This window comes from Plasmodium brasilianum, chromosome 13, assembly GCF_023973825.1.
Source record: "Plasmodium brasilianum strain Bolivian I chromosome 13, whole genome shotgun sequence".
NCBI lineage: Eukaryota > Apicomplexa > Aconoidasida > Haemosporida > Plasmodiidae > Plasmodium > Plasmodium brasilianum.
In genome coordinates, this window is record NC_090126.1 from 106,755 (window position 1) to 123,076 (window position 16,322).

Sequence of the window (16,322 nt, forward strand, 5' to 3'; positions counted from 1 at the left end):
ATTACAAACCAAACATTTACTTATTATTATCAAAAATATTATATATATCTAATACCATCGTTATTGGAAATATTTTATCAACCTTAAAAATATAATTATAAAACAATATACAAATATGTTTGACTTTTTTACTGAAATTATTTTTTCTATTTTAATACGAACTTTAAAATATTTAGACGAGGTACCATAATCATTTTTTATAAACTTTTTTTATTATCCTTTGCTATTTTAATTTTTTATATAAAAAAAAAAAACAAATTTATTAAAATAATATATAAATATACTCTTGAATATTGGATGTGAATCTTCACTTTTAGTTAACCATTTGTAATAAATCATAGTACAAATAATTCAACGAAAATAACACATTCAATGTAAGATTTAAAAGATTATTAAGCAATGAAACAAAAACAGCGGAAGAACTAAAAGGTGAAATATTAAAAAAAAAATAAATTATTTATTATACGAAAGTGATAAATCATATATAAAAGGACTAAATTCATTATATCATGATGATGAATTTCGAAAAAGATTAACAAATTTAACGCAACGAGACATTTATGAGCAAGAATTTAATGATTTCATGAAATATACAAAATGTAAAAAGCAACATGATTCACACAACATCGAACATAATTTAAAAAAGAAATATAATTATTTAAAACATTATAATAATTTTGAAAAACATCAAAACTCACAAATATTTTAAAAAAAATTAGGCTCAAATAATGAGTTATATTTATTCCAAAACAGAACAAGTAATAATCATCGTTCATTTAAACATCAAGATATAGATAAAAATCTTTTATATTTCAGAAAAAGCCGCCATGTATATTGTTCAGTTAAATTAAACAAAAAATGGATTAAAAAGAGATTATTAGTATGTTTTACTTTAATTATATTATGTATTATTATTACAATGTTACTGTTCTGTGAGCAATCACATCCAGATGCTAAAAATTTTGTTCAGTACACATTCAAATATAGTAGATGGATACGTTTAACTTAAAGTGTATAAAACAACTTAATAAATAAATCTAAAACTAGTAATAAATATGAAAAAAATATTCACTGTGAAAAATTAAACTTATAAATTTTTAAAATTTATTATAGTAATTTAAAAGTATATAAAATTATACATATTTAATAGTAAAAAAATATATGCCTAATACAATTACATAATATTAGAATTTTTTATTTTTTCATATATAATTTTAGAATGTCGTCTTAATATAATTGTTCATATATAGTAGTATAAGTAAATTTTTCATATGATCCTTCTTACATTATTAAAATTTCATAATTTATGTAAAAGTATACTTTCTATATCAATCTATATATATATATACATACACAATATCATATAAATGTAGAATATATATATATTTTTATTTATTCCTCTAATGATAATATAGCTTTTCAGGGACATGTACAAATATATAAAATCTTATTATGATAAAGCAAAAAATATATTTACACATTATATCTATAAAAATATGATTATATTTAGTTGATTAAGTTTATTCTTTAATCATGTAGAAAATAAGAAAAAGCATATAGCATATTTATTTATAAATCTTCAATACACTATATATTTAAATATTTTTGCAAAATTGTATAAAAACCCATATTAACCAGAATTAGAAAAAATTAGGTGATATTAAATCATCATTTAATTGTAAAGAATTAGAAAATTGAATTTAGTAAATAATTACAAATAATCAATATTCAACAGAAATATCATTTTATTTTATATTTATAAGTTTCTTTTTAAAACATTAAAAAAGACAAATCGCTTTTAAAAAGCTTTCTTCAATAAATATATTCTAGAATATAATATTTATAAAACTTATTTTATAGGATAAATATCAAGTTTGTTTCTATATAAAAGATATAAATATATTAATTCAAATATACATTCAATTTTTTTCAAAAAACACAAAAAAGACATTTATTTTTAATTTAAAACTAATAATATACTTTTAATTATGCAACAAGGAATCATCTATATGTGAACTATAAAAAATTCTACGATATATTTTATATCATGTTCTGGTAAGTAATTAACATATGACTCGTATAAAATTAAAGTTGTTCTTATATTATATATTAATATTAAGGAACAAACATATATTTTTCATAAAAATATATATTAATATTCATACGTGTATATTATGCCATAATATTTAATTAAACTGAGATAGTACACTAAAATACAAAATTTTAAAAAGTTAATGTTTTCAAATTCACAGAACTAAGAAATTATTTTTTTTTAAGTTGATTATAAAAAATTCCTTATGTGCATAAATTCATTCATGAAAATTAAGCAATTACGTATGTGTTTATAAAAGATATGCCAATAATACTATATTTTTCAGTTAATTTTAAAAGATACTCTATAAAATGAAAAACATTACTTACTATTTATTTTTCCATTTACTCTCTGTAATTCTTTTGTGTTATATAATACTTATCAGTGTGAAATCAATCCTTAACAAAAACATAAAACCTCATTCAACAAATAATGCAGAAACTATTGATCCATTAACAATAAATTTATCTGATTTGCTAAAATTGTCACATCCCAACTTAGAAGATAATCCAGAAAAGATAAACAAAGCAGATAAAAGCATTAGTACTCCAAACCTTTTACTCATTATTTTTTTGTAAGTCTTACTACTAAATAACGGTTTTTTTTTTAAGAAAATATAGATAATCAAGATGCTTATATAACTTTTACTCAAAATGCCTTAAGTATTTTCCCCTATATTTTGTTATTTTATATTTAATATATTATTTATCAAATTCCACCTAATATGATGAACTACTACACGACTGCTTTTTTATTTCTTTGTCCCTCTTTTCATTGTTATATATAACTTCTTCATACTTTTCATCATTAAGTATCTCTTCATTAAACTCTACAATATCTTAATCATTTTATTCTTCATATTCTGATAGTAATCTATAATTCTCTATATCTGTTTTTCTATAGAGCTTTACTCCCTGAATATTATATTAAAATTATTATAAAAAAGTAATTAAAATTTATTATTTAAACAATAAATAACCTCATTCTAAAGAATTGTATTAATAAATATAAGCAGAAAAGTAAAAAACAAAAATTGCCTTAATTAATATTGTCATACTATATTATTATAAAAATAACATATCCAAGTTAAAAGAATAAACATACCAAATTTAATAAAAAAAGTTGTCCTAATTTTTTGTTGCATGGTATATATATATAATTAAGAATCGAATATATTCATTAAGGAAATAATTAAAATTAATGTAGTATTCTCATAATTATAAAGAATACATTATTTATTAGTTTTCGTTAATTATATTTTTATAGAAAAATAATAAAAAGTATGTAACTATAATACTGTTTACAGAAAATCCAAAAAAAAGGTAAAATGAAAAGAAGCAATTGAAAATATATATTATATAATTTTTATCTCAATTTTATACTTAATAATATAATCTATAATAAAATAATTTAAAATTTTTTATAAATATTGAAAAATATAATTAACTGTTTATTTTAGTAGAATAGTTAAATGATTTTTATTAGCTCTCTCAAAAATGTAATTAAAAATAATTATAAACTCTCTTAATATTTATAAATACTGAGTTTTTACATAATATATGTAATATATCATTGTAAAAATTAGAAGAATAACAACATACTTTTAGACGTTTTTAAATCTATAATTATAATTTTATAAAAATTATATTTTTGAAAAAAAGGTAATTTTAAATAACATTAAATATAATAATGATATATTAATAGTAACTACAAAAGAAGAAATCAGTATTTTGTAAAACGTTTTATTTTATAATATTTATAAGAATTTAAATTTTAATGCTATATATTATATTTAAAAAATAAAATTTACAGCTTATTACAAAATCTATAGAAATAAATATATTTTAAAGGTAAATAAAATATAATTTTTATATTTAATTAATATTAATATACGTAAATGGGATGCTTTCAAATTCTTCGTCTTAATTCTACAATGTTTCTTTTTTTTTTATACAAATACATATAAGAAACTTTAAATTAATTAATTAAAAACAAAAACCACCAAAATGCGTAAATTTTGTATTAAACGTATTATTTTCAAAATAAACCTTTTTCAAAAATATATTTGTCCTCTCAATAATGTAATTCATATTCTTTTTTTCCTATCAATTTATTATATTATATATATTTCGTTATTTTTGTAGTATATAATATATATTAAATTACGTAATTATAACAATTAAATAATAAATTAAGTATTCTTCCATTTACTATTATAGCATTGTAATACTCACAACTAATAACGCCCTACGTACATCTCATTAAAGTTAAATTTATACAAATTTTAATATATTTTCACCAATATTTTGAATGCTGAAATAAAATACTTAAACCAAAATTCAAATATCTAATATTCTAGATTAATATAATAAATAAAATTAAAATAATTATTCTTCTTATAATTATAATTTATGATATAATACAATAGCCAAAATATGTTCAATATTGTACAATACATTTTTACACGTATTAATTTAATTACAGTATATTTTTTTATGATATTTATTAAAAAAATGAAGAAAAAAAAAGCATTAAAAAAAATTAATTACCTTTTTTTATAAAAGCAATATTATAATAATCAAATTATTCAAATAAGTTTATTATTTAAAAATACACAAAACAAATTATACTAACATGAAGGTTAACATCAAATATTATATGTTTTAATTCAATAATATATTAATTTTTATTTCATTCTGATTATAAAAAAATTTAAATAAAAAAGCTATATTTACATTATAAAATATTTATTCTAAATAATCTCCCATTATGTTGCTCTGAAAGAAGGATTGAAATAATAGATGGTATGCATTATTGTATATGTACCTTTACTTATGCAATAAAACTGTAACATATTACTCTATAATTCATGCCTAAATATATTATTGTTCTCACCTTTGACGTTTGTTTTCCCTAATAGTATCCTACTTAACCGCGATCCCAAATCCATATATTATTATGCTTATTAAAAATATGCAACATGTATAATCAAAATCTAGTTTATATTTAAATTTAATTCACTAAACTAAAACATAAATAATAAAAAAAAGAATTTATATATTAAAAAGTATTTTTTTGTTAAATTTCTAAAATAAAAAACAGGAGAAAACATATTCCAGTTGCCAAAACCAACTAGCACATAAATTTATAACGGAGAAGTTTTACTTATATTGTACGTACTTACAGAACTAATAAGATTGTCAGAATTAACATCATATTATGAATCAGCATTGGTTATTAATATACTAAAAATTTTGTTTTTAAAACTGTTTTTAATTTTAATGCATGATATTGCCTTAATATTTTTCAAAATTAGTCGAACTGTTTTTCCATAGCGTTTATCTGTCTTGTTTCAATCTCCATAAAGATATTTTTATGTGAATTTCTAACGAAGCCTTTCATCTGTAATTTATTTGACTGTGATATTCACTTCCTAATTTATTGAAAGTTCTGTTTATAGATTTATCATTTTCATCACCATATTCTTAATATCTCATATCCTAGCTAATATATTTTCTGAATTTCCAAATACCGAATACAAATCTTTATTATTCTATGTGTCTTGAGAACTCGAACCTAACATTACTTTATTAGAATTTTCCTTAGTTATCAAAGATAAAATACACAATGTGTACAATTTACAAATCCTTTTATCACCCTTAAAAATATTAATGATACTCAGAATATCTGAAAATGAATCCTCAAAGTTCTCAGCTTACCCCGAGATCTTATTCTTAATTTTTTATTAGTTACCATGCGGTTAATTACACTTAATTTTCATGTAGATACCATTTTTTTGAGATTATTTTTTCTATTTCAATAGAAATACTCCTCATGTCATCTACAAATATCACTTCAGTTCCCTTTTCTCATATGTTTTTCATATATTTCAATAATATATTTAATATATCTATTAGTTTTTCGGGAATATCAATATCAAAATTAATATCAATCTCAGTACTACAACATAATTTTAAATTATTATAGATATAATCCTCATAAAAAAAGTAATCCAAATTATAATACTCATTATAATGGGGACAAGATCAATGAAATGTATAAATAAAAATAAAATTCTTCAGTATTTTAAATTTGATATCATGTAACGATATAAAATTTCCTCAAGAAACATTCTTAAAATGTTTCAATAATTCATCATACAATTAGCATATGAAATATGAATAAGAATCTAGGTGTTTTTCATTTTTTATTTTAATTATATTCTTAAAAATTCTTGCAATTACTTTATTAATTTTTCAATTCCCCAATTGTTCTAAATGTAATACTTTCACAACAATATTTATGGAAATCATTATTAATGATTCTTTTATGGTATTCATCATATTTTTAATATAAAATTAACTTTTTTAAAACATATTACAAAAAATAATGGAAATAAATGTTATAAACTATGTTGAGTTTTTTAAAAACAGCTTATAATTCTTCAATTAAAATAGGATATTTATAATGAGATTTTCATAATTATTTCAATGTTAACCTAATATATACTTATAAATTCTTATATTTATTATCAATTCAGCTTTAATATATGTTTATTAGATCAAAGAAAAAATTTTGTAGAATACAATATCAAAATTAAAAAAATATAAAGGAATAAATTCATTTCATTTACAAGTACTTAAATCAATACATAAATTAATATTAATATATATTAGTAATAACGAATAAAATATCATTCAAGTTTAAAATATAATTCTATTAATGGAGAATAAAATTAGCATTCATAATTATAAAAAAATGAAATAAACTTTTTTATTATTATATTAAAATAAAATATAATTTATATAGAAAAATATAAATTAAAACAATATTTATTTTCATGCGTTCTGCATAATTCTGTTATTTTTATTTATTTTTAATATTACAAGTACTATTTTTTACAATATAAATTATAACATAACCTAAGTTAAAAATTGATTTCAGTTAATTAAAATTTCTGTGGATTATTTTAATTCCTCAAAATTCAATAAAAAATAAGTGCATTATGTATATTAATAATTTTTACTGATTTTTAATATCATAAATAAAGGTATTTTATATGCTATGGCACTATATACTAATTATTCAAAATAGTTATAACTATAGATAATATTATAATACATAGATTATTAATATACTAAGATTATATGGACGGACATCATAAATTATATGCATACTAATTCCTCTTCGGATGAACAATATTGATAAAAAATAAAATAATGCATATATTGTATGATAAATTTCAGCTATACAATATTTATATGAGAAGTGATAGATATCATAAGTTAATAGTTCTATAAAATTATTTAAACTATAGCATAAATTTCTTTATCTTAAAAATTCATCTGGATTCATACGTGTATAAGTAGCCATTATACATAATAATTAACGGAAAATGTAAGACTACACTTATGCCAACTGTGAATATACAGAATCTTAAATTACATAATTGTTCTACAATATATTTAAAATAATTTACAAAAATAAATAGTTTAAATGTAATTAAAAAATTGTATTTGTTCTGATGCATATATTTTATTTCTTAAATATTTTTATATAAATAAATACAAAATATAAAGTAGTACTCATGTAAAAACAAAGTTACATTAAAGTTTCTTTTATGATATACAGATTTTCCCAGAAAAATTAACATATGAGCAAGCCCTAATTATGTATATTATGCCTTCTCAGATGTGCACTGCGTAAAAATAAATAGGTTCTGTTACATATAGTCATTTTTATTTATAATATTTTTCAAAATGGAATCATACTAAATAAAAAATTAAATAATTTATAGAATGCTGTAATAATTAATATTAAACAAAAAAAAAAAAAATATATAATTTATTTAAATTTTCATTATCATTATTATAAATTTCCGAAATAATAATATTTTGTTTGTTAAACTTTCATAGCTCTTAAACCTTACACATATGAATAAGACAAATTTATATTGAATCAATGCTAAGAAATGATAATATCATTATAAATCCAATAAATAATACAAATTTTAAATAAAACATCCGTTTTTTTTAGAACATATATAGGAACAAATTTGATTTAATATATAATTCCATAAAGTTATGTACATGGCGTAAGAAATGCAATATTTACTCCTTTTTTAATGAAATATTTATGGATATATTATTATACATTTGATAAGTTATATTATAATCTATCAAATTAATAAGAACCAAATTATATTATTGTATATAAAGAGTAATTGATATAGGTTAGTATTTAACGCGTCTCATTATATACAAGAGGAGCACAGTTAATATTATAGTACAGATATATTTTTATTATTAATTAGGCATATTTAAAAAAACTTTTAACTTACTAATGATATTTTCAGCTCATACATAAATAATTCCAGATAATATCATAAATAAAATAGATAATAATATATTCTTATTTAACTAAGTATCCCAAAAAAATGTATTTATACCCTTTGTTCTTATTCGCTCTTGAAACATTATGTATTATAATTCATATTTAGAAAATTATTATTATTGCAAAGAAAAAAAAAGTATATATCTATAGGAAAAGTAAATCAAATAGTAATCTAAATTCATTAGTACTCTCAAATTTATCACTAAAAATAAATTATTATATACAAGTATAATATATATATATATATATAGAAATTTACATTATAACATATATTTAAGTAATTCTTATAAACTGAATTAAAAGCACATTTTGAATAATCAAAATATTTAGAGTACTTATTCCATAATTAGTTACAATTATTTATAATTCCTACAATTGACTATCATAAATAAATAATTTTTTCTTACTAAAAATGTGATACTATTACACAATTATAATTCCAAATATAAATCATTCTAAAATATAAATATATACTGTGAGTCCTTTTGTAAAAAATACTTATTTAAATATATTCATAATAATGATATTTGTAATTCATATTAATTAAATATTCTTTTCTTAAAAAAACAAAAAAAATACTCTCTTTTTATAATATATAACACAAAATGACATCTAAAATTAAGTTAAAACAAATCATACATTTTTAACTGGACAACGAAGTAATCACTTTTTACTAAAAAAAACAAAAACAAACAAAAAAAAAAGGACAATATATAATACAGAAATATGAACATTCCTACTAATTTAACGAAATAAGAATGATTGTATCTTTTTAAATGAATTTAATTAAACATATATATATATATATATATATATATATATATATATATTTAAAAAAATATATAAAAAAAAGAATACGTATATTATTTCAATGTATTAAATTACATACAATTTATTTTTTAAAATACAAATTTATAAAATAAAGAAATGATATTAATTGAAGATTAAGAATATATATATTTATATTTTATATCAAAATATTAATGTATACTCGTTCATATTATAATAATTATCTAATTTCATGTACTCTTCTTTTCAATGTAATACTTTTAAGAATGCTACATAAATTTTTTTTAGACTATAAAAGACATACTTATGATAGAACATAAATCATTGTAACAAATTTTAGGATTATTTTCCTTTATAATTTTATATTTTAGAATTTTTATAAAAGTATAAATAATACCTGTTATAAGTATGAAAATTTCAAATGCGAAAAATATTGAGCCCACTCTTAAAAGATACTGAGCTTCTGTACCTTCACTAGATTGTTTGGTTATTTGAGTTACTACATCACACTTATTATCTACATAATTAAATGAATTACTAGATAATAAAAACTTTAATACTATCAATAAAAATAAAAAGATTGGAGTAACTAATGAAACTATTTTCTTTCGTAACGTTCTATTTTCAGTCCTTTTGTTAATTGTCATATTATTCCTAATTTTGTCAAAGGAATCTAATATACTGAATATACACTTTTCAAAATAGTTATCCTTTCTTCTAACGCAATATGATTTTTTTTTCCCTAACTACCTTATTCCATTCCTTCGTACTTAATGTACTTGATTCTAATTCTTTTATTTCTGATACCTTATCTTCGTCATTTTTATGTATATGTTCTCCTTCATTTAGCAATTTAATATTCCATCCTTTGCATAATGTATCTTCTCTTAAATTTAGAAATGTTGAATTCTCTCTTAGTACTCAATTTTTTGTTAAATATATAATTCTATCTAATTTATACGTCTTATCTAATGATTTACTATAGTTATTCTAAAGTAAAAATAAAAGTAAACATTTATTATTTCTAAATATACATATTTCTATGCTAAGCAATTATTTTTGAAAGCAAAATATAAATAAAAATAAGAAAATTACTAAATATTATTATGATGCCGAATTATTGCTAAAGTGGCATATCAAAAATAAAATGATGAATACAAGGATTTTAATTAAGAAGAGAGACTTGTATATATCATCTATTGTTTACTTTAATGCTAATATATATTGAATAATAAAAAAATAATTATAATTAAAATACTTAAAATTATATAAGGATCTGTTCGTATAATTATTTTTGATTTATTTTTCTTAAATATAGGAAAATGAATTTATATATATACAGCACTTATTCAGTAGCAAAATACAAAAAAACATTGAAATTGATTTATTATAATTTATATTTGTTACAATTAAAAAAAAGAAAAAGGAATATTAGAATATTATTTAAATAAAACACATTCATAAGTATTTCATGTATTTATTATGAATAGATGAATTTTTTTTTTTTTTTGATTGTTTTAAAAAGAAAAAAAAAAAAGTTTAGATAGAATAAAATATAAAATTATCTAATAAGTTATAATAATATTTCTTTTATTTATAAGAGAGTATATCCTTCAGAAAATATCTAGAGTTATATATTTAAAAGCTAACTGTGAATTATATATTATATTTAATTTGTAATTCACATATTATACATGTTTTTTCTAGCGTTTTGTTTTATAGATAAATAATAATAATTATTATAAAAATAAAAATAATACTAAAATAATATGGATCAAGTAATATATAATTTATTATATTATATATATTATTACACTTCTAAAATAATATTTTTTTTATAACATGTTATATATTTATAAAATAAAATTTATATCTAGTAAAAAATATTCAATTTATGTATATATTTCAAAGTACTATAATAATAAGCGTTATATTTTTATAATATTATGCCATATATTTAAATACTAATAAAGTTCATTTTTATTTAATGAAATATTTTTAAATTTATAAACGGCCATGTATTATGTTTTTTTTAAAATATAAATTAGCATTTATTTAGAGAAATATTAATACGTCCAAAAAAAAAAATGGAGGTAAAAATATATACACTATAAAATTATTGTATGTATTTCATTAATTTTTAAAATAATTATAGCAATATAATATTATAAAAAATATAGGCTCAAAAAACATAAATTTGATATTTGTTTTATATAAAAGAGTGATAAAAAACTTTTTGTAATATAGATGATACACTAAATTTGTAGAAGAATATTTTTGACAGAATACATATTAAACTATTTTATATGAATAAATTTTAAAAAAATATATCATTAAAAGGAAATAAAAACAATTAACACTTTTATATAACATAAAAATTTCTTATAACCAGAAAATTATTTTACATCTTAAGGTTTTTACGCTTTGTACATTGTAACACAGCAGCAAAGAATTATAAATTTATTATATAAAAAAATTTAATATTACTTAAGTAAAACAAAAAAAGGAAATAATTATTGCAGTTAAAATTATTATTCTAAATTACTAAGTTCCAAAAAATGGTATAAATATATTTTTATTCCTTTTCATTATATTGGCATATTTTAACATTTGAATAGTTTCATTCTTAGTATTATTTATTTGCTAAAACAATTTCATCCAAAAATATATTAATGAATTAACAAATTTATTTTACATTTAAATTTGTTAATACATAAAAATTAATAATATAAACAGTATATAAATTTTATTATAAAAAATATTATAATTACATATAAGTTTTATTAGATATACTGTAGTAAATGAGTTAATTTTTTTGTATTATTAAGACTTCACACTAACACTTATTTATCTTAAAATTTTTCTTAATTTTTCCTTTTTCTAATAAAAATGTTTATTGATTTATTTTTGTTAAATTTTATCAAGATTAAAGATACAAAACGTTTTATGCTATTAATTTGTATTATAAGAGATATTGAAGTATTTTTAAAAAATAAAATTGAATTAATAATTATCCATGCATAATTATAAAAAAATAAATGTAAAGATTCCATTATTTATTGAAAAGGAATAATAACATATAACTAATAATACTTAACACAAATATTCTATTAAAAATAAAATTACACTAATAAATCTGCTGTATCATGTAGAATTGACTTGAGTACATAACCTGCATTTAAGAATTATATATTAAAAAATAATTTTTTTTTTTTTTTTTTTTACTTTAATTAAAAAATGAACATTTTCAACATAAAAAAACTATTATGATCAATATAACCTATATATATTTTAATGTATCATTAAAAAAACATTAAAACTTTATTAAATATATTTATATACCTATTAAGTAAAAAAATATATATATATTAAAAAATATACATATTATTATATTATTTAATAACATACATAGCTATTATAGTTACCTTTAATGATTAATTAACTTTTTAAATACATATTCACACATTTAAATTTGTTTTTTAATGTATAATCGTCAAAAGACCTTTATACATATTTTCTATTAATGTTTGCCTGTATTTAATTTATTAGTTTAATATTTTAATTGTGGGAAATAAAATATATATATATATTACATTAATTTGTAAAATTTTCATATAATTTATATTTATATCATTTTACTAAAATTGAATTAATATAACAATTAGGAACAATAGTAATATTATAATCGGTGTAACCATTTATTTAATTGTAATGTTTTAAAGATCAAATATTTGCAAGACGTTATAAATAATCCATAATATATATGGATTTTACTGTACTATGTACTTACAAATTCACATATATATAATGAAAAAAAAACAAAAAGTATGTTTGTATTTTTCAAATTGATCAATTACTTAAATATAAATTTACAGTGTTTGTTTATGTATATTTTTTCTTTTACTTATATAAAATAAAACTTAAATACTAAAAAATATAGTAGAATTTAATTGTCATCTTTTAATTTATAACAGGTTACGATAAGTTTGTCAATTTCTTAGGGAACTTTATATATTAATATATTATTTATAAATTATGTAATTCTCTATTATACAAATATTTATTATAGGCATTCTTATACTTATTTCCATTAACATACTCTATAGTAATATATATATTATGAATCTCACTTATAGGATATGCCATGTATAATATAACCTTCTCTTCACATACTAATTTATTCTAATGTTTTATATAAAATTCTATATATACAAATGACCTATATAAATAATATAAAAAGGACAATTTACACTTATATTTGCACATAATTTTGTTAATAATATATTCTTTTCCTTCTATAAAAGTTACTGTACATATTAGAACGTTTTAAAATAAGTACGTATTAATCATCTACTAGGTAATTTAATGTAGGTGTCTTCTCCAATAAACATTTGTTTAAATAATATTCTCCATGTTACATGTTAAAATACAAAATTTAATACACTATTCAATTTCTCAAACGTATCTTAATGCCAATATAACTATTTACCATGTTGATTTTTGTCGTATTTATATTAATGTACTTATTCATAATTTTTTCCTTTCTTTTATTATTTCATTATGTACTTTATTTAAATATATTCGTTTTTCTTTTTCTTTAGTTCTTCATGTATTAAGCTCTTTTAACAAAAAATAAAATATAATAATATATTAAAATGAAAAAATATTTCAATAATTATATAATTTCTATGGATTATTTTAATTCATCACAGGCATTAAAAATAAGTATATCATGTACATTAATTGTATTCATTTATCGCTTATTATAATAAAAAAAAAAGTATTTTAAAACTTTTAATAATTGTTTCTAATTCATCCATAATAATTACAATCATATGTAATATTTTAATACTTAAATTATTATTAATATACATAATTATACTTTAAAAAATACAATAAATTATATTTTCAATATTTCCTTGTAAGGTTCAACAAAATATATAAAAAATAAAATAACTTTCTATAAAGACCTTCCTATACACAAATTTCTCCCCTTGAGTTTTGATGAATATTACTAGTTAATTATTCCCAAAAACATTTTAAATTGTTTAAATTCTAATTTTTTAGTAAATGTATGTCCATATATCTTGTATACCTTACTTAAATAACTAACACCTTAATGAAAATGGAAATGAAACCGTTATCAAGTGTAAATATATTTCACACTGGAGATTAAAACTGTACTAAAGTATGCTCAAAAACGTTTTATAAAAATATATAGTTTAAAGGAAATTAAAAAAAAAATTTATATTCGTTTGAATATATATATTCTTTTTTATAAATTTCATTATATAAATATATATAATCTATCAAGTAAAACTCACAAAAAAGAAAAAGCTGAAATATAATTTTTATTATAGTATACTTTTTATCTTATTATAAATGAATGTATATAGGAACCTTAAACATATGCATCAGTTCCACTTAAAAATTCTCTATGTAAAATATAATTTATTCTCTTACGAAAATTATTTGTATTTATAATATTTTTCAACGAAATTATATATATAATGTATACATCGCATTCAATAACTTAATAGAATATTGCAATATTTAATATTAACTAAATAGTAAAAATAGAAGTTAAATAAAAATTTTTAATGTTTCTATATAATAAATATTTATGTAATATTTTAATACTGTATTAAAATAATACTTTAAGCAAAATATTAAGTAGACCTATCCCTTATTTAGTTACAAGTTTTAATAATTCTCAAAATTAGAAAACAAATATAAATAATTCATTCTTAAAAAGAATAATATTTTAATAACTATTTATATTTTCTATATAAAATATTTAATGTTTTAAACATATATTAAAAAGGATTCTTCATCAAATACGTATTACGATACTTTTATCATAATACCATTTATAATAAATATTAAATAAATTTTCTTATTACAAAACGATAAAATAAATTATTTTCTATTTATTATATACAAAAAAAGACATTTACAATTATTTTAAATCAAATTAAATATTTCATTAATTAAATCACAAAGCAAATAATTTGGATTATATAAAATTAACAGATATAAAAACTAAAAAGGTATAATTTTTAATAGTAACAACATTAATTTTTTTAATAATTAATAAAATAATAATAACTGCACTTTTTTTTATATGAACTTAATAGAGAATACATAAGTTTTACATACAAATGTCCGCAAATATGCATGTATATATATTATATTGAAATATTGAATTAAGTTCCAACAGTTCAGCAAATGTAAGTTTAAAATATAAAATAATCACATTTATTCAAGATTAAGAATATACTTTTATATATTTTATATCAAAGTAGTTATCTGTATATAAATGTCATTATAGAATTTAAGAAATATTATGTACATTTGTTATTTGTACCTAATACTTTTTAGGATAGTATGTACGTTATTACATAATATTATGCTTTTCTTACCCATGTTATTATCAACTTTATAGCAAATTTTAGAAATTCTTAGCTTTATTTTTTGATATTTTCCTAATTTCTTCAAAATATACATATACCTAATATAATTTACATAGTTGTATACATACAATTAATATATGGCATACTGCAGAAAGAGGTAAATATGAAATTTAAATTACCTATTATTGATTGTTCTTAAATTTAATATTATAAAATAATGAAGATAAAATTTTTATTAAAATCAATCCTTCAGAGAAAAATAAAGAAGGAAGGAAAACATACTAAAATTATCGTACCAAATAGCCTTATTCATTTAAAGGTTTTATTAATATAAACGTTAGTCATAATTTTATCCATGGAATCTAATATACTGAAAATTTGTATTTCAAAAAATATATCAATTCTAATATGTAAAGGATGCTTTTTTTCCCTAGATATCTTATCCCATCTCCCCCTATTTAATGCGCATTCTATTAATTCTTCTCTTTCTGTTACGTGATTATTTTCATTTACAAATATATCTTCTTATTTCGTATAGTAATTTAGTATTCTTCCTGTTACATGATATATCATTAATGGATTTTACATATTCTAAATCCTCTAATAAGTGTCCATTATATAATAAAGATAAGCGC

The 16,322-nt window shown here is 18.1% G+C and overlaps 1 protein-coding gene across 1 annotated transcript; it reads right to left on the reverse strand.

Moving 5' to 3' along the window:
* Window positions 1–9,558: 9,558 nt before the first annotated feature.
* On the reverse strand, window positions 9,559–9,921 carry MKS88_004738 (uncharacterized protein; the record flags this gene model as incomplete). The annotated part of the gene is made up of 1 exon (XM_067217939.1): window positions 9,559–9,921. The coding sequence occupies one exon, from the start codon at window positions 9,919–9,921 to the stop codon at window positions 9,559–9,561; it is 363 nt and encodes a 120-aa protein (XP_067071121.1).
* Between the last annotated feature and the right edge of the window lie 6,401 nt (window positions 9,922–16,322).